Below are 17,544 nucleotides of genomic sequence, written 5' to 3'. Positions count from 1 at the left end.
GGAGCGTAAAGTCTGTCTTGGAGACGGTTTACTGGCATTCTGCTGAGGTAGCCTACCTGTTTTCCGTCAGCTGTGAAACCAGGATCAAGATGTAGGCATACTTGCAATGCAAAAGAGTTCTACCTTGTTCTGGAATAACTTATGTAGTCCCTATTAGATAATAGAATGGGCTATCATTGGTAGTATGTCATCAGTCCAGTCCTGGTTCTATCCATAGAGTCACAAGTAATTTCTGTTACCTCAGAAATGTCCAACGTGATGTTACTGGTCTTACATAATCATTTCAGATTCAAAACTTGGAATGATCAACCTCTTCACCTGTGTTCTACTAAAACCAGCCTGGCAATAAGTACAAAGGGAACACATAGGTAATAGATTAACTATTTTACAGTAGAGGCAAAGCAGCAGTTATGTTCGCTCGCATGCTGAGTTTAACACACGTTTATGCAGTGATCAGCCAGCAATCCATGAAACTGCATTGTTCACTTGAGCTAACGATGTCTTCTCTCCCACATACAGGGACAATTGTCCTTAGTTTTTCTGCTTTACTGTCCAGGTAGTCTTCCAAATAATCCTTCTTCCCAAGGGACAGACTCAAAAGAATGAAGCCAGTCTATGTAACCAAGTAGTAGAGCTCCTGAGGATCAGACGACTCTCTGGGTTGCATCTGAAAAATCAAGCACTGTACTGTGTATGTCCATATCCTAGGAAAAGTACATGGGTTTTTTGTATGTGTGTTTTCCCTCGTCAGACACATCTGAGTGGGGACATCAAGCCAAACAGGAGTGGACCGGATGCTACTCAGTCATTGGGTACCTCACTGAAGACACTTGCAAGACTTTTGGGGTGAAATCAGAGTCCTGGCTAAGAGGAGCATGAACGTACTTAGAGGACCTCAAGGACTGTGGAGAGACCGAGTGGCACCAAGTAACGCTCCACTGGCAGTTCCTGGAGCAGGAATTCTGTGAGAGTGATAGATGGAGAGATGGACAGATAGCTCCTGGTGGAGCATTTTGGCTCTGTGCCCTTCCCATTGCCAAATCAGCAGCCACTGAACCAGCCTCTATTAATGATGGGGAACAGAGGCCACCTTCTGTGCAATCCCTTCTCTTCCCTTCCTCTCCCGTCAGATGAGGGAGAATAGTTTGGCCTGCAGAAGGCAAGAGCAGAAGAACACAACTCCACCTCTGTCTCTAGTGCCCTGACACAGGTCAAGAAATGCAGTGCAGAGAACAAGGATGGAGAAACCTGCTGAGGAAGGGTGCTGAGAAGGAGATACTTTATGGAAATCTAGATCTCACTTCACTTAGATTCATGTTATTGATTTGCTCTGCTAAGGGAGAAGCATGTTGGCCTTCATTTCCTCCAAAATATATTTCCTAATCTCTTGAGGAAATATCTTTGGCCTTTATTGGCCCTGTCTTTACTGTTCTCCCTGTTGCATGCTGGCATGTAATATGCCTGGGACTTTAGGTTTCATTACTGCTTGTAGGTCAAGACTGGCCACATTTTGCAGTGTTTCTGAAGGAATAAATATATTTAGTATGTTAAAGGTGTCTGATCTTTCTTGCCTCTCTTGACATTTTTTTTTTGTTCCTTAACATTTTTAAGCACTTCATCTCTCTCTTACTTACTGGTCTCTTATGCAGACAGTATTTCACCATAAATTTGGGGCTTATATGCACAGTTCACTTTCTACTATGTAGGCGTGTCAGCCTCATGGACTGAATGACTATATCTCCTGAATGAAGCTAAGCAGTGGATCCCAAATTCTCAGCTGGGAAGAGCTGACCTTAAGGGTCTTCTTTGATAGATCTGAGACATGCTGCACCAGGCTACCTCAATGTCTGTTCCATTTGATAGAGTGGTGGTAAAAGGATCCAATACAGTTTGCTTTGAATTTCCCCTTCGAATGGCCTTGTGGGAGCTAAATTTTAGTGGGACAGACCTACAGGAGTCAGTTTATTGGCAACTGTGCATATGGAAAATCACCAGGATGGGGATCCTGACCTAGGTGTGTTCCTGTCTGTAAGCAGGAGGAAGGCTCTGACGTGTCCATGCAAGAGCTTGGCACTTGATCCTACATAGTTTGACACTGAGACATCCTGCAATAATGCAGAACTCAGTAATGTGTTTCTACCTCCCCATTGCTTCCTTAAACTTTCTTAGTTAACTGTTCTGTAATACTGGTTAATGTCTGTCTGCTTTCCTGCCTCCTCCTGCTACACCTACCTGTACAGAAAACAGCAGTAACAATTTATAAGCTCTGTGACATGCAAAGTATGCTTTTTATGGTCCCTTTGTTCTGCCTGGAATTGCACGTAAGACAAAACGTGATAGTCTGAGAGTGGCTGTGGGAATGGGCGGCCCAGACTGGGTTGCACCTGCCCTTTATACTGAGTTTAACACTTCATCCTGTATTTAGGCTCTTAAAATCTCTGGTCTCCAAAATAAAATCTGTTGGTTTTAATGAATGTCTAGATATATTTAATACTTAAATGCAGGTGGTTTGAGTCACTCTGCTTTATTACACTTAGGTCTGTGACTTAAAAATTTGTTCAGACTTGTCCTTCCACACAGTTATCCAGAATGGAGACAGAATTGGTGTTTCTCCTAAATGATGTAGCAACTAGAAATTAAGGTATGCATGCCAGTTCACCTGAATTCTGTTCCTAGGTGGAAAAACTAGCTGTGGATGAATAATATATTCTTACTGTTTCTGACTGCTACGTAATAAAGCTATGCCTCAAAAAATTCAGTCTGCGTGTAACAATAAGCATGATGATGTTGAATGCTTGCATTTCACAGAATGCTCAGGAGTCAAACTTCAGGATACTGTGTGATGCAGCCACTCTCACGTTCATCATCCAGTGTAAGCAGTTGTTGTAGTGGATTGAGGGAAAATGGAACATCTGAGGAAGAGGAGAATGACAGGGTGGGTGTATGATCTCTAACAAACAGAGGCTACCCTCCCTGATTTTACCAGGTGCATTATTAAAACACATCTTCTTTGCCCTCTCTAGGAGCTGATGTGCTCACTTAAGGGCCCTCCAAAACAAGATTCAGTGATTCAGAGTATATGGCTGGATGACAGTGACTGCACACCCAGTACTTCTAGCTCACCAGGTAAAAAAGAAAAATAGAAAAAACCCTCTACTTATGCTTCTAGAAGTGTATGAGAGGTTAAGGCAAATCTTCTGTATGCTGTACTTACTATTTTAGAAGCACAGGTAGATGATAGCCGAGGAAATGGGGAGAGAAGCTGCCATACAAAGTTTAATGGGGAAAGAATGTTTCAGTGGCATGAATAAATAGTGCTGTACATACTGCAAAAGGAGTTACAGACTGCAAAGAATTAAAGTGTTTATGTTTTTTCTGTGTAGAGCTATGGTTGCATTTCTGAATGCAGTCCCCATATAGACTAGATAGTTTGGACATGGGATTATAGGAACTGCTTCCTGAACAAAGCAGTATGCTCCTGAGAAGGTGGGTAATCAGGAAGCTAACCTGCACTGAGAGGTTTTTGCCAAGGCTGGGCTCTTAGTCTAGTACTTGATTAAAGCTAACATAGTCGATTAAAATCAGCTTGGATCCATTCACAATGCGGAGATTATTATAGTTTTTAGCAGTTCTCTCCAGTCCTGTGGCAGGGACAACTGTTGTGTTTCCTGCTAGTGGAGCTGGATCACCTGCCCTGATCTCAGACCCTGTTTACAGCTGTGTTTCACTTTGTTAAAATGAACTGGTTGGGACTGAAGCATTTCTTCTTGAGCATCAGCCTTAAGCTAAAATTGGGAAAGTTTAAATCAGTTTCAGTCTGTTTCTGAGAATGAGGCTGTTTAAGATTTTGGGAAAGTATGATTGAAAAGACTCTTGAGTTTGGGGAGTCATTAGAAACTGTGAAAGGCAAAACATTTAATGTTTCTTGCTGGAAGATGGGAATAGGAGCATGTTGAGGTGGTAAGAGATACTAGGGATTATGTGTATGGCAAGGAAGAGAGTTGGTTGGAAGGAACCATGAAATCTTTATAAGCATTGTGTGAAAAAGGACTGTTTGTAAAGATTACAAGGGTCAGAAAGTGGAGCTAACTTTGATGATAGTCTCCACAGCTGCTGTATATGAGATACCAAGAGTGACCATCAGACAGATCCCTGCTTAAAATTGTCTGTATCTTAGCAACAGCATTGAAGATGAGATACTGTCAGATATTCTGCAGAGACCTCTGTTCTGTGAGATGTTCCTCTTTTGTTGTGGATGCTGGAGGCAGAGATCCTTTCCATTGGCCTCTGCTGCTCTTCACAGATAGTTTCTCTATCTGCTGACTTTTTATTGTCTCACAGTATATAAATCATTAATATGCATCACTGGGAATAATCATTACAGAGAAGACAATGTAATTTTTTTAGGTTTTACAAACACGAGGACAGAGAGCAGTATCCTGGTAGTTTAGTTTTGCCTAATTATTGAGTTATCCAGTAAGTATTCAGCCACAGTTAATGCACTGTAAAATCAGAATGAATGGATTTTTTTTTTTTTAATGGAGAAACCTAAGACAAGCCCACTGTGAGTCTATATCCTATGCTGAATAAATCCAGCATTCCTAACCCATGCACACATTCTTGGCTTCTCCAATTTGCCTTTCAGATTGAGAGAGCAAAGTTACAGGGAAAAAAGTCAGCAGTCTGTGGTCATTGTGTTCCCAGATCATGATATAAAGAAGTGCCATTGCCAAAATATTTTCTGAGTTGGCTTTAAAGCACCAACATGTCTCATGTGCCAGTGCATGTCACATGAGGCAGAGGTGACTTTCCCCCTAGCCTCAAGGGCAGGATAAAAATTCAGTTATAACTCTCCTTAACACTTAGACACTACCAGTTGTGTTAGCTATGTTTTATTTAGTTACTTGGTCTATTACTTCCTGCAAAAAATACATCATAATTAAATTTCAGCACAGTGGAAGTGGGATATATACAAAATAGAGAAGAACCCTCATATTATAAATTCATGTTTAAAACGACTATTTAGCAGCATTTGGCAGGGATTTACCAGTTTTGTTTTTAAGTCTCATTTTAAAATTACATAATGACATGACACGGGGAAAGGGGAGGAAAAAATGCTGAAAATTGGAAAAATTTCTGATTTGGAAAAAATGCTAAAAAAATAGTTGCATCTCATCTGTTTCCTAGAAAATACTGGTGTGATCACATATAAGAAAAAAAAAAAAAAAAAAGTGTTCCTCAGAAAATCATCTTAGCTTACCATCTTACTGCAAGAATCCCTCATTAGCTTTCTTCACTTTCCTGACTGAATGGTGGTTAGATATGCCATCAGAAGTATTCACTTTCCCATTCTACCCCTTAGCACATTCCACACTAACATCAACTCTTTAATTCAAACTCTTTCCATTTTCCTCTGATTTAAAGAAGAGTTATAATACAGATTTATGTTGTGATGCAGCTATGCATAAATTCCCACAAACTATACTGGTTAGGAAATGACCATATTTAGTAATTTTAACCATAGGATGGATAGAAGGGAGGATCACCTAAGAATAAATGTAGAATGGTTTAAGAAGGCTATTGTGTTAAAGACATCTTACTCATTTCTTAAGAAATGTGTATGGTGAATATAAGCTGATTACAGAAAGCAAAAAAATGCTTTTAATTTGTGAATTTTTCAAGTATTTAATCCCTGGTTTTGCCATGGTGTTGATATGTGATGAGGCAAATTCCTTAAACCCTGAGATGTGGGAATCTCAAGGGAAGGGTGAGAGGGAGAAGGAAGGGAAACACTGTGAGGATAAGATTAGAGTCTGCTTCACAAATGTGTATCCTTGGGAATAAGGCACTCAGATTGTCTGGAACCAGTGGCTGATTGTTTTTTAAATGAAATGAAAGCAGTCAGTTTCCTCGTGTTTTGAGCTGGAATGAGAAATAGGTGAAAATAACACTAGTCAGTTTGGGCATAGGTACACTCCTTTCACTCTTAGCTGTGGATGAGCCACAGATCTGTGAAAACTTTGGAGTAAAACCAGCTATGTGTGCAGCTTCTGGGATACACTCTTGATTATTTCTGTATTGTTCTGTGCTTGGTTCCCTTCTAGGAAGCAGGTTGCTTCCTTCCAGCAGTGTTGCTGGCTCCACTGGAAAAGGAAAAGGCAGCAAAGCAGAGGCTCAGCACCATAATCCAGTAAGTGTTTTAATAAAATGTTTCCTTCTCACTTGCACAGAGGTAAGGATGGGAGAAAAGAGAGAGGCTTGATTTAGGAGGCATTGCTTGCTGAGGGTTGAAAGGGCAGCAGGAAGGTGCTTGCAGGGGGAGGTTAAAGCGGTGCCTTGTTCTGCAGGCCTCCATTTTGTGCTGTGTGTGATGTCAGCGCTGGAGCACTGTCTGCTGCACGCAGGGTGAGGAGCACAGGTAATGGACATGGTGGGAGGAGAGCCATGGGCCCCTGGCCATCCCTGCCTCACTGAGACAGTGCAGCAAGGGCTGTACAGCTTCTCAGCAAGCAGACTTAGTCCTTTACCTTTCTCCCCAGGCGATCTTCCACAGCCAGCAGCTCTGGCCTGTCTGATTTACCTAAGTGCTCCCTTTCTCAGTTGCCTCTTCCCTCTCAGGGAGCAGCATTTCCCACTGAGATTCTGCTCTCTGCCCTAATCTAGGCAGTTTCTTTCTCTTTGTCTTTTGATTGTTCAGTTCCTTTGCTCAGATGCAACCTACCTTTCTCTGTGCCTAACCTCTGCTTTTTATAGTTTCCTTACTTTACAGAACCCCTTTCTGTTGCTCATTTTCTGATGTGCCTATCTGTACACTTGCTTATTTGCTTTCAGCCTAGCATTACTGGGACCTACTTGTCCATGCCAGTTTCACAGCTTTTCTAGACATGGGAAGTGGGACTTAATTTCATGGTGAGGTCTGTAATAGAGCAAAGGGGAACACAACTTCAGGTTTGTTCCCTAGAATTCATAGTCCAGTTTTGTTGAGTCTCTCTTTTTGCTCAGTATCCCTTTCTTTGCCCTGTATCTTCCCTGGCCTGACGGCTAAACAGCTGCCTTGAAAGTAGTGAGGATGTGAGGCTCTCAGGAACTAGTTTAGTATATAGCTGAGTAGATGTATCATCTTCACGGAAGAAAATTCTTCCAGCTATTCCTAAATATTCCTAAAGAGCTGGTAGTTCTTATTGTTGGTGTTTAGATCTTCAGTGCTCAAGTTGTAGCTGCCCTGCCACCTTGTGGCATTCAGAGCAGTCAGGTGAACAGTCCAGCTCCACGTGGTGGTGGCCACTGGTGCCGCAGCAGATCCGAGAGGGGAGCTGGTAGCACCAGACTGTTTCAGTGTGTGCTATGACAGAGATCAGAACTGAGCATCACAGTTCAGCAGCTAGCTGCTGTTTACTGGGGTCATCCCCAGAGTGTCTGCCAAGAGCTTGTGCTCACATCACAGCTCTGTAACACAGGAGCAAGGTTGTTTAAACGAGGGGCAGAACTCCCACAAAGTTCTGCTCCCAAACAGGCAAATTTTGCTCAAAATAGGTACAGAGTCGGAATTGCAATAATCTGCAAACTCACTGATGCAAAGGCTGTGGTTTTGCATTTACTGGTGGCTATTACAGGCAATAAGCAATGTATCTCGGTAGTGCTTAAGTATGATTTTAGTACCTAAGGCTTTGAGCATTTAATGTCCACTGATTTGAAGTAGGTCAAGGAGCATTTAAGATAATTTTGTGAAATATATTGCAGTCTGTAGGATCCATGTCTTTCAGTCCATCTGCCAAATCAACAACATTCTGCCACAAAGGCTGGCTATTTTTCAATTGATCTGGTTCAAAGAACAAAGTCATGAGACCCTGCTTTTCACTGTGAGATTATTTCCAGATGTTCCTTGAATTCTCACCAGCTCCTTACCAAAGTTCATTATTTCCACAGAAGGGCATTTTACCCACTCCTGAGACAGAACTACTGGATTAAAGTGATGTTTTAAGTAATTCCATTTTATCACTATCTCTGAATCAGTTTGATAGCACAGATTGGAGACTAGCAAGTTTCAGGGAAGAAATGGCAAAAAATCTCTTTAACATGACTTCAGGTGACTCAAAGAAACCTATGGCACCCACATACTGGTAACTTCCTTGTCATTCTAACTTCTCTTATCTCTCATAAAGATTTCCTTAAGTTCCAGGCTGGATTTGCCCAAAGACTAATGGGTGCACTGGTAGAAAGGAGGAAGGACTCTTCCAATCCTAGGGTATTTCCTGAAGAAATGAAAGAAGTAAAAATTGTGGATGGAGGAACAAATGATACTGCCACAACACTTACAGCTGTAACAACATGAAGGATGCAGATTTTTTTTCTGATGCTTTGTTCCAGGATTTGCTGTTCAAGTGGAAATACATGAATATGCTTTACCTTAAAGTTCAGAAAAAGACGAAACAGGGAATTCCAGCTGCTGCTGTTTCATTCAGTGATGCATCAGAGTGTGGAATCATTGAGAAATCAAACTTCATATAAATCAAATTTCCATGTGTTATTCCAATTCACCTGATACAGGGCCAGGCTCAAACTGTTTCCATGTGAATTTTCTTTGTTTTATTGTTTGCAACCTTTCCCACTGCAGACTACATGATTGGAAGTCCTTCACAGCCATATCCAAATCACCTTTGGGTAGGCAGCAATTAGGGCATCCTTGAAGAAGCAAAACAGAGTTTTCTTCAGTTACCAGCTGAACCTACAATGGCGTTCACCACCATCCTCCAAAGACCTTACTGTAAAACTTGGATTCATTAAAAACCCCTGCTGCAAAGTTTGGGGTTGGTGCCATGTGTGTGGTGGTTTCCTCAAATACCAGTCACTGCAGAGCAAGGTGTATCAAATATTGTCCGGGATGTGGACAGTTCCTTTTAAAATTCTTGATGGGCTCCCTAGACTCTTCTTTGGGCTTGAATTGTGTCCTTTCCAGCTGCCATGATGCAAAGTAAAAGGAAGCATTAATATCTTAGCCTGTGCTTCTTATGTCTGTGTAGTACACTGGACTTAAAATAAAAGGAGAATGTGGCCAGCTTCTCTTAGGTTGTGTGTGTGTGTGTGTGTGTGTGTGTGTGTGTGTGTGTGTGTGTGTTTATAAAGGACAAGCAGGAAGACATGAGAAACGCAGAGATTGCAGTCCAGTAACTACGTAATCCTCATGTTTTTAGGGTAAAGGAAAGAAAACCAACCAGGAAAGAAGAATGTTCACTCTGCAAGAAGTTAAATCTTTAATGCTAATCTCTGATATGTTGAAAGAAAAGAAACACATTTGTGTTGGTAAACACCTCACCAGGCTGGCAAACCTTGAAATTCTTCAAAATTAGAGATGAGACCAAGCAGTAAAGTGAACTGTTAAGGGTGAGAAAGGCATCTCTCCATAAAATTTAATACATTCAGATAATCACTGAAGATTGACATATATATTTTCTTTCTTATATATTTCCCTGTGACTTTTTACAGCTTGGGACTTGGAACTGGTCCCAGCCATTTTTCACCTGTAAAACAAACCAACACAAAAGAGACAGTTAAAATGTAATCCATACAAGTGATTGGCTAGTCATTTTTCTGCAGGATTACTGTTCCTACTCTCATGAAGGGTAATTGCTGGTGATGGAATACAGATTTATATCTTGTTTGGTGTGCTTCAGCCAGCTCCATAAATCTTTCACTGTCTAGTCACAAGTGGAACTATGCAGAAGAATTATTTTCCTCCATTACAGATGAGACCTTCTGCACGTCAGGGGTACTCCACATGAGGGAGAAATCAGTTCTGTTTAGGACTCATTTTGGGGGGACTGGGAGTTAAAAAAAAAAGAATGCAAGGCTGGGGAGTCAGACAATCAAAAAGAAAATCTGAATAAATCCTTGGAGCTGAGACTAGAAACCAGGCTACAACATCCAAATCAGTGACTAGTGTAGTGGGTGTTGGGTACTCTTCTTCCTCACTCTCATGTTCATCAAGAATATTTTATAGAATCAGAAACTCATCCAAAAGACTGAAAAAAAAACTCTCAAAAAATTTCCCTTTTGCTAAAGCCTGTGACTAATACTAATTTGCATTAATTAATACTTTCTGCTGAATGTTTTCCACAAATGTGTGAGCTAATTATGTGCATAACTCTTTCTAGAGACACTCTCTCAAGTGCCAAATCTTGAGATGAATAGTCAAATGCCTTCTAACTCATAAAAACAGGTGACTTTAGTTTTATTATTTATCACAATCTACTTCAATCTCTTAAAGCATTTAAAGTGTGTGTTCTGTTAATAAAAAAATGAAAAGAAGGATGGTCAATATATGAACAGCTGTGTAGGTATACACAAGTTATGGACTGGGGAATTGTAATAATGTACTTTCACTAAGAAGGAAGCAATATGAAATGAAAATGTTAGAATGACAAAAAAAAAAAAAAAAAGAAAGAAGCAGTACCCGCCATAATCATAATCTTAGCCAAGGCCTACTGTCTAGTAGCAAAAGGTTACACATGAGTATTTTGAGAACTAAAGAGTTTCAGTAGTGTTTTGAGAATGGCACATGGAGCACAAAGCCTTGAAACACACCAAGAGAGGATGGAGAACTCAAGTTACTTCTGGTCTCGAAAAGGATCATTTGGTCATTTTAAGTATACTGAGACAGATTTCAGTCAGCAGTTTCATTCCAGGAGGATAACCAACATTATTTAACATTTAAAAGCCCTTAAGAGTGTTTTACTCAGCTGCATTCTGTATTTTGTTCCAAGAGGGTGAAAGCATGAAACCAAAGTGATGCAATGAGGTAGACTCACCTATAATGCTGCCCAGCAGCTCTAAACGGTCAGAGCCAAAAAACAGATGAGGTTTCCCATCATAATGTGCCACAACAGCAGGCATCCCAAATGCCTATTGATACCATGGAGATGAAACAGAGAATGTTATAATGGGAGGGTTTCTTGAGACATATCATCAATCTTCAGGAATAAATCCCAATAACTTTTTTTCCTCCCCTTCTTTTTACCTTCTTCATTCTTAAAGATAAGCCTAATGAAGCCATCTGAAAGTAGATGACTCTCTAGAGCCCATGTACCCCTTCTGAAGGTGCATGAAAAACAACCTGATTAATCCACAGTTCTATTCCAAGTAGCAATAAATGGTATCTCTTAGTACTGATCCTGTTCTTGCTGTCCAGCTGGAATGAGCTGAGTGGGTCACCCTTGCTTTCCCAGATGACAGCGAGATAAATTACCAACAACAGTGAGGTGGCTTTCACACACTGGAAAACAAGGAGTCTATATAGTGCTTTCTAATCATCATCCTCCTTGTTCCTTGCTTCTCTGTATTCTTAAGAGGGAAGGAATACATATCTGTGAAGCCCAGTGCCATTGGAAGTATCTCACCCCATATTTCAGTGCTTCAGCTGTTGTCTCCTTCAGTCGGTCCTTCACTGTAGGGGTTGAAATCATTTCAAGTGCCTTCTGGGAGAGCTCTGCTGAAAGCCCAGCCTGTTGGGCAGCCTGTGAAAAGACGATACAATTAAGAATACTCTAAAAGTAAATACTCTAATTCCTTCCCTGGTCTAATTACTTGAATCTTCAGTATTATCACCTAAAGTCTATTGACAAAAAATTTCAAAATACTCTTGAAGCCCTTTTTGCACAGCTGTCTTGCTGTATTCCCAACCTATTAATCAATAGGTTTAATCAATTTAATAACTCTCAGATACAAAGTAGAAGAGACATTTTAAATCTTCTGAGCCCCAAATCTGCACTTTTTTTCCCAGGAGTTCCTAAGCCGAAGGAAAAAAAAAGAAAAAAAGAACCTTTGATACAATGACTCATTAGCTACCTTATAAGAAAACTCGAACTGGTGTTATGAAAAATAAAATCTCACTGTACGAGCCTACCAAGACAGAAACAGTTTGTATGACAAGTGTGGCCACATGGGATCTATAAGTGACACTGCATGAAAGACACTAAATCACAGAGGTTAAACAGTTGCTGGTGTTACTGCTGTATCTTTTTCACTTCTCCCAAGCCTCTGCTACACAGCAGTGAGACAAAGTAGCCAAATTTAAAGGCCCAGTGTTTATCTGGGAACAGTGAAGTACAAATGCCCTTTGAATAAAGTATTTCACAAAAAGAACACAAAAACCAACCCCCCCCCCCAAAAAAAACACAACAAAAAAACCCCAAAAAACCACAATATTGCATATGGACAAGTAATCCTGCACATGCAGGTGTTAATGACTCTTTCTTTCAATTATTTTTTTTTCATGTACCTTCTCCTGCTAACACATCAGGGAGATGAGGGGCTCTTTTTGACTGTGCTTGAACAGGAGGTTAAACAAGTGTACCACTGGACTAGAACAGAATGCTTGGTAGCCACAGTGTATAGACTGCAATATTTACACAGTGATGTATTATCTGTCCTCACCATTTCAGGGCAGGAAGAGGATTTAAGTGGACTGGGGCAGAATTCAGACCATGCATCGCTGCTATAGCAATTTATGTGAAGCTACTGCTGACCAAATAAAGAAGTAAAAAAATACTAAGACAATAAGTCAAGTAAAAAACGTTCCGTTTTTCTGACTGATGTATAAAATAAATTCACCTATAAAGAATCGGATTATCGGTTGGAATCTCTGACCCACCTTTGGATAACAAATTCCCAGAAGAGAGGAAAGTCTAGTACTTGTTGCAGGAGTGAATGAAGACAGACACAAGCAGACAAGAGGACACCTCCCTCTCTGCCTTGATGAACAGGGGAGATACTCATCAACTGCCAAGCTGTGACTAAATTAGAGGTCATTCTGAGTATGAAGTTTGGCACTGAAGTTCTGCTGTCCTTGCTTTATTTAAGTAATGATGGATTCAGAGGCTATGTGATAATGTTCTGTATGTATTTATTCATTGGTTCTAGCTGAAATGGAACTACTTTTCACAGCAGCTCCTGCAGTTTTGAGTTTCAGATCTGTGACCAAAACAATGCTGATAACATCCTAATTATTTTAGCTATTGATGAATGGTGTCTGCACAGTGTCAAGGCAGTATCTCGTTTTCACTCTTCCCACCACAGTGAATAAACTGGGGCTTCACCAGAGGCTGGGAGATGACCTGAACTAACCCAAGAGACAGACCATGCCACATGCCATGCTCAACAGTAATTGGTGAGGAGGGGGTTTAGGCATGTTACCTTTTTCTTAGGAACTGGCTGAGCATCAGTCTACATGTAGGTGGTTCTTTATTTTCTTTCACTCTGCTTCCACTTTTCCTTTGCTTATTAAGTAATTTTATCTCAACCCACAAGTTTTCTGGCTTTTATTCTTCTTTTCCTCTTCCCCTGTCTTCCTGGGCAGTGGGAGGAAGCAAGTGAGCACCTGTGTGGTGCTTGGCTGCCTACCATGGTGAAAGTACCACACTTATATCCTTCAAATCTTGCTTCTTAAAAAGGAAAAATGCAAACCTTTGCTGAAATTCTGGTAAAAAAGCTATGCTAAGATTAAGCTGAAGTGCAAGGACTGGACTTGGGAGGGAATAGCAAGACAAAGTTTCAGATTTCAGCAAGGGATGTTGGATAGGAGAGACTAGTCAAGGACAACTCCTCTCTTCATATTCCAAGAACTTATAAAATAATGAAGAAAGGAGAGACCTTCAAGAGTATCTCCTAGTATACTAACTTACATGCCATTACAGCTTTTACTGTAATAAACAAAATCAAAAAGGAAAAAGAAGTACATCAAGAGTATAATTTCCAGGTATGTAAAAGGGCACTTTTACATAATACAAAAATAATACATAATACAAAATAATACATAATACAAAATATAGCACTGAGCTTAATAGAAAATCTGACTCCATCACTCTAAGGAAAGTCACCTTCGCCAGGTGTTGCATTCCACCTGAACATTTCATATAGTAGGAACACCTCAATGCATTCTGGTGAAACTATTTCAACTTTAATGGCTGTTAATAAAACAGTATCAGAAGATAACTCATTGTCTAGCCTGGGTAACTTGCCACATGAACTAAAAAAAAAAAAAATAAGTGTATTCTGGTTCTGAGTGTTATGTAAAATATGACAAGGGAAAAACCCCCAAAATTCCAAACTGTCGGGGTGCGATGCTGGTGGCTCGGAACAGAGCTGCAAGTGAATTTAAATCCATTTTTTTCATTTGACAAAGATGTCTTTATTACTGATCAAAGTCATCAGTAAGAATCTCTGTGAGAAATGCAGAAGCACCAAGAAAAAGGAGACACTTACAGCCAATATGTTCTCTGGCTGGCTGATATCTTCATGCTGGTAAAAGAATAAAATAAGTAAATCAGTATCTAAGGAACAAAAGCTCAGCTCTGGATTTAAAAGTAAGTTTTCTAAGAAAACAAAAATAGTCGTAATACTAGTTGCTGGAGAAACTACCTCAGAAAAAATCTTAAGTCACCTAATCTAGGAATGTATTAAAGTATTTTCTGATATGAACCACTGACCCACTGGTCCAGCCCGTAAGACCCACCATATATACCTAAAAGAAGGCAAATTAACTGATTATAAGCTAGTTCTTTTCATAGCGGCTTCTGAACCACTGTGACCTTAAGTTCCTGCCATGACTTTTCATTAAAAGACATTTTCTTCCTCTTGCTGGAATTCCACATTAGAATGATGTGGGACAGGAAGGGTGACAGAAAGGGTCAAGAAGCTGGCTGCATCAAATACTGACCTGTGACCAAAACCGCATCCAGAACTCCCTAGATAAGGGTTCCAGGTACTGTGGGTTTGTCATGTCCGTGGCTGTGATAAAGCGCATGGCCGTCAGACTGCCTGGATTCGTGGGGAGACAGAGAAACACTCAGACAAGGCACAGCATCAGGAGCAGTGTGGTCTGCACAACTGCTACCTAAGCACAGTGTGATCTCCCCTGTAACAGCCCACAGTCAGTACAGCAAAGCTCATGTGGATTCAGTTATCTCCCATACTAGTAACATCCACAGCCATATTTCTCCAGAAATTTCTTTCATGGCTATGAATTCACAGCCTTCGTACTGCTCACAGGTTCAGGAAAAGGCTGCACACAGGGAATTCATCTTCACCTTTACTGGTAGGGAGAACTGGAACCAGAAGTGCCAGCTAAGACTCTTACTTGTGCCCAGGATACGCTGGAAGTCATCTGCAGACGTGTGTACAGGCACCTGGTAGTATTTTGCCATCCTTTTCATATCCTTCAGGATGTATTCACCTCTCTTTGGTAACATTGCTGGTGGCTTGTTACCTTTTAGGAAAAAGTTCTGTTGAGATTTCCAGCTGTATTGTAATAACACTGAACAAAGTGGATGAATTATGCCTCACATGTACATACACCAAAAGAAGAGTATAATTTCATACTGGCTTACTGAAAGATACTTGGCTTTTCCAAAGATAATGCTATGATTTATGGTTTATTTCAGTTTTTTACATATCAAAGCTTTAAAAAGCTGAATCAGTTTTAAACCAAGGTACAAATGTCCTAGCAGGGATTTATGTTGATTCAGACAGATGACTTTAAGCTAAACAACTCGTAATGCATGGGTAAACCGATGTAAAGGCTTGTTAATTCATGATTTATAAGTCTTGGTAATGTAATTAAGGTCATGAATACTGTTTCAGGACATACTTGTATCCTTCCTGCATATCACAAAGTGCAAGTGTTCCACAAATTAATTCTGGTTTAAAATCTAACTCTAGGAAAACACTCCATATCAAGTTATTATTATTTATTTTACTGTATTTTAGAACTGATGAACTTTGGTATAGACTTTCTGTGTAGTTGCAACAGTGTAAAATCCCTTATGACTGATTTCTCAATCCCCTTGGAGCTCCACAGCCCTCTAGTTAATCTGTTACTGGTGCCAGAACTTAGTTTCAGAGCTGTCTCTGCGTGGGCTCTGCACACACCAAGGGCCTGCACACTAGTGCTGTGCACTAGTGAAGGAGGTGTCTCCCTACAGAGCTCATCTCCCTGTACTCCATACCAGTTTGTTGCATTATGCCACCAAGGAAAGCTGGACGGAAGCGCAGGTCAATATTCCAGATGTGCCGGTACCGGCAGAGAACCTGCAATGTGAAAGAGTCATGAGGGATTCACAGTCTATAGATGTCTATAGAGCTGTGTGCAGCTAAGGCAGTAAATACTACAGATAAATCCTTTCCTACTGTATTAGGGTTAGTTCTAAAGCCTTTCTTGGATGCTGCCAGAGAACTCTGATCTCAGAAAAACCGAGGGGGTCTCTATTTATGTCAAGACTATCCAAGCCTAAGCAGGGGTAAGTAAGGGAAAGATCAGGCTCATGTCATGATCAGGACACTCGCACTTGTTGAATATGAAAACTATCCCCTAAGCAAAATGTTCAGCACTAACTCCTGCACTTGGCGTTTGGCTCGGACACGCTTCCCTGTTGTCCCTGGATTTCAACACGCGAGAGAGAAACCCAGGCACCCCTCGGGGGTGAGAGAAAAAGTAACTACGGGGCGCAAAGGGCGCTGCCAGCAGCCAGCGGCCGAGCTGCCCTTGAGCAGCCCTTCCGAGGGGGAGGCGGCGGCGGGACCGGCCGGGCGCCAGAGCCGCTCGGGCACAGCGGAGAGCCGGCAAGGGCCTCCCTTCCTCCCTTCCTCCCTCTGCCGACCCCTCACCTCAAACGCCAGCCAGGAGTACGGGGAGATCACATCGTAAAACAGCTCCACGACCGTCCGGCCCATCCTGGCCCCGTGCCGTGCCGTGCCGGAGCAGCAGCAGCCCTGGGCAGGCAGCGGGAGCGGGCGGCGCTTCCGCCGCGGCGGGACGGAGCCTCCCCCGCCGCCCCTCCGGCTGCGGCTCCGGCTCCGCCTCCCCGCGGCTGCTGCTCGCTCGGCCCGGCCCCCCGCCTCGCCTCGCCTCGCCGGCTCTCCGGCGAGTCCCGGGGTGGGATGGCAGGGCTCCGGGACGGAGCCAGTGTCCTTGTGCTTCTAGAGGCCGGGGGAGAGCAGGCTCCCGAGGAGGAACCCGGGAGCTGACTCAGCGGAGCAGTCCAGCATGTTTTCCCGGGAGCACGGCTTCCCTGCCGGATCAGCAAGCGGTTTTATCCCCTTACCCTCCATTTTCCCCACACTTGTTCCTCCTCCATTCATGTAAGCCCTTCTCTTTCCCCGCTTTTGGTTCCTCCCCTGCCCATCCCACAGGAAGTCCTTATGCAGTCCCCAGACGCTCTAGTTCTGCCACGGCTCCTTCCCCGGTGCAGTGGAACCCTTTAGTGTTGGATGTGATCTGGAACGTGCTCCTGGACCCCTCCTTTGGCTGTAATCTTGATTTATTTTATTTTTTTTTTTAGCAAAGCAGCTTTCTGAATTACGAGTAAGTTTAACTCAAGAATGAAAAACCTGAAAGGTCAACAACAGTTTGTGACCCCTCACTGGAGTATTTTTTTAACACCTGAGCAGCGGGCAGTGAGTCAATCATTAAGAAAGTATTTGGGAGAGAGGAGGAAACTTAAGTGCGAAGTCCTTACCAAGCATATTGGTGGCAAAAAAGAACAAATGAGTGAC

At 41.9% G+C, this 17,544-nt stretch overlaps 2 protein-coding genes across 11 annotated transcripts in view; one reads left to right on the top strand and one right to left on the bottom strand.

Annotated features, from left to right (window-relative positions):
- Window positions 1-13,696, top strand: part of LOC131592961 (rap1 GTPase-activating protein 1-like) — a 48,103-nt gene extending 34,407 nt beyond the window's left edge. For 4 of the 10 annotated variants that reach the window (XM_058865048.1, XM_058865000.1, XM_058864990.1 and 1 more), the window contains 4 exons: window positions 2,809-2,935; window positions 3,024-3,126; window positions 6,105-6,190; window positions 6,348-9,434. In XM_058865048.1, the coding sequence (XP_058721031.1) occupies window positions 2,809-2,935; window positions 3,024-3,126; window positions 6,105-6,190; window positions 6,348-6,371 (340 nt within the window). In that variant the 3' untranslated portion in view covers window positions 6,372-9,434. Of the gene's footprint in view, window positions 1-751; window positions 1,553-2,808; window positions 2,936-3,023; window positions 3,127-6,104; window positions 6,191-6,347; window positions 9,435-12,437 lie in introns of those variants that run through there. The other 6 variants (XM_058865019.1, XM_058865010.1, XM_058864980.1 and 3 more) reach the window with 5 other exon arrangements.
- On the bottom strand, window positions 9,228-16,825 carry GSTK1 (glutathione S-transferase kappa 1). The gene is made up of 8 exons (XM_058865369.1): window positions 16,657-16,825; window positions 15,999-16,080; window positions 15,131-15,259; window positions 14,711-14,811; window positions 14,257-14,292; window positions 11,394-11,510; window positions 10,806-10,899; window positions 9,228-9,518 (listed from the first exon to the last, which is right to left on the bottom strand). Exons 1-8 carry the CDS (start codon window positions 16,720-16,722, stop codon window positions 9,478-9,480), a joined length of 666 nt encoding a protein of 221 aa, XP_058721352.1. The 5' UTR covers window positions 16,723-16,825; the 3' UTR covers window positions 9,228-9,477.
- Window positions 16,826-17,544: the final 719 nt, after the last annotated feature.

Source organism: Poecile atricapillus, chromosome 1, assembly GCF_030490865.1.
Source record: "Poecile atricapillus isolate bPoeAtr1 chromosome 1, bPoeAtr1.hap1, whole genome shotgun sequence".
Classification (NCBI taxonomy): domain Eukaryota; kingdom Metazoa; phylum Chordata; class Aves; order Passeriformes; family Paridae; genus Poecile; species Poecile atricapillus.
The sequence above is the reverse complement of the archived record's forward strand: the minus strand, read 5'-3'. Positions and strand labels throughout refer to the sequence as shown.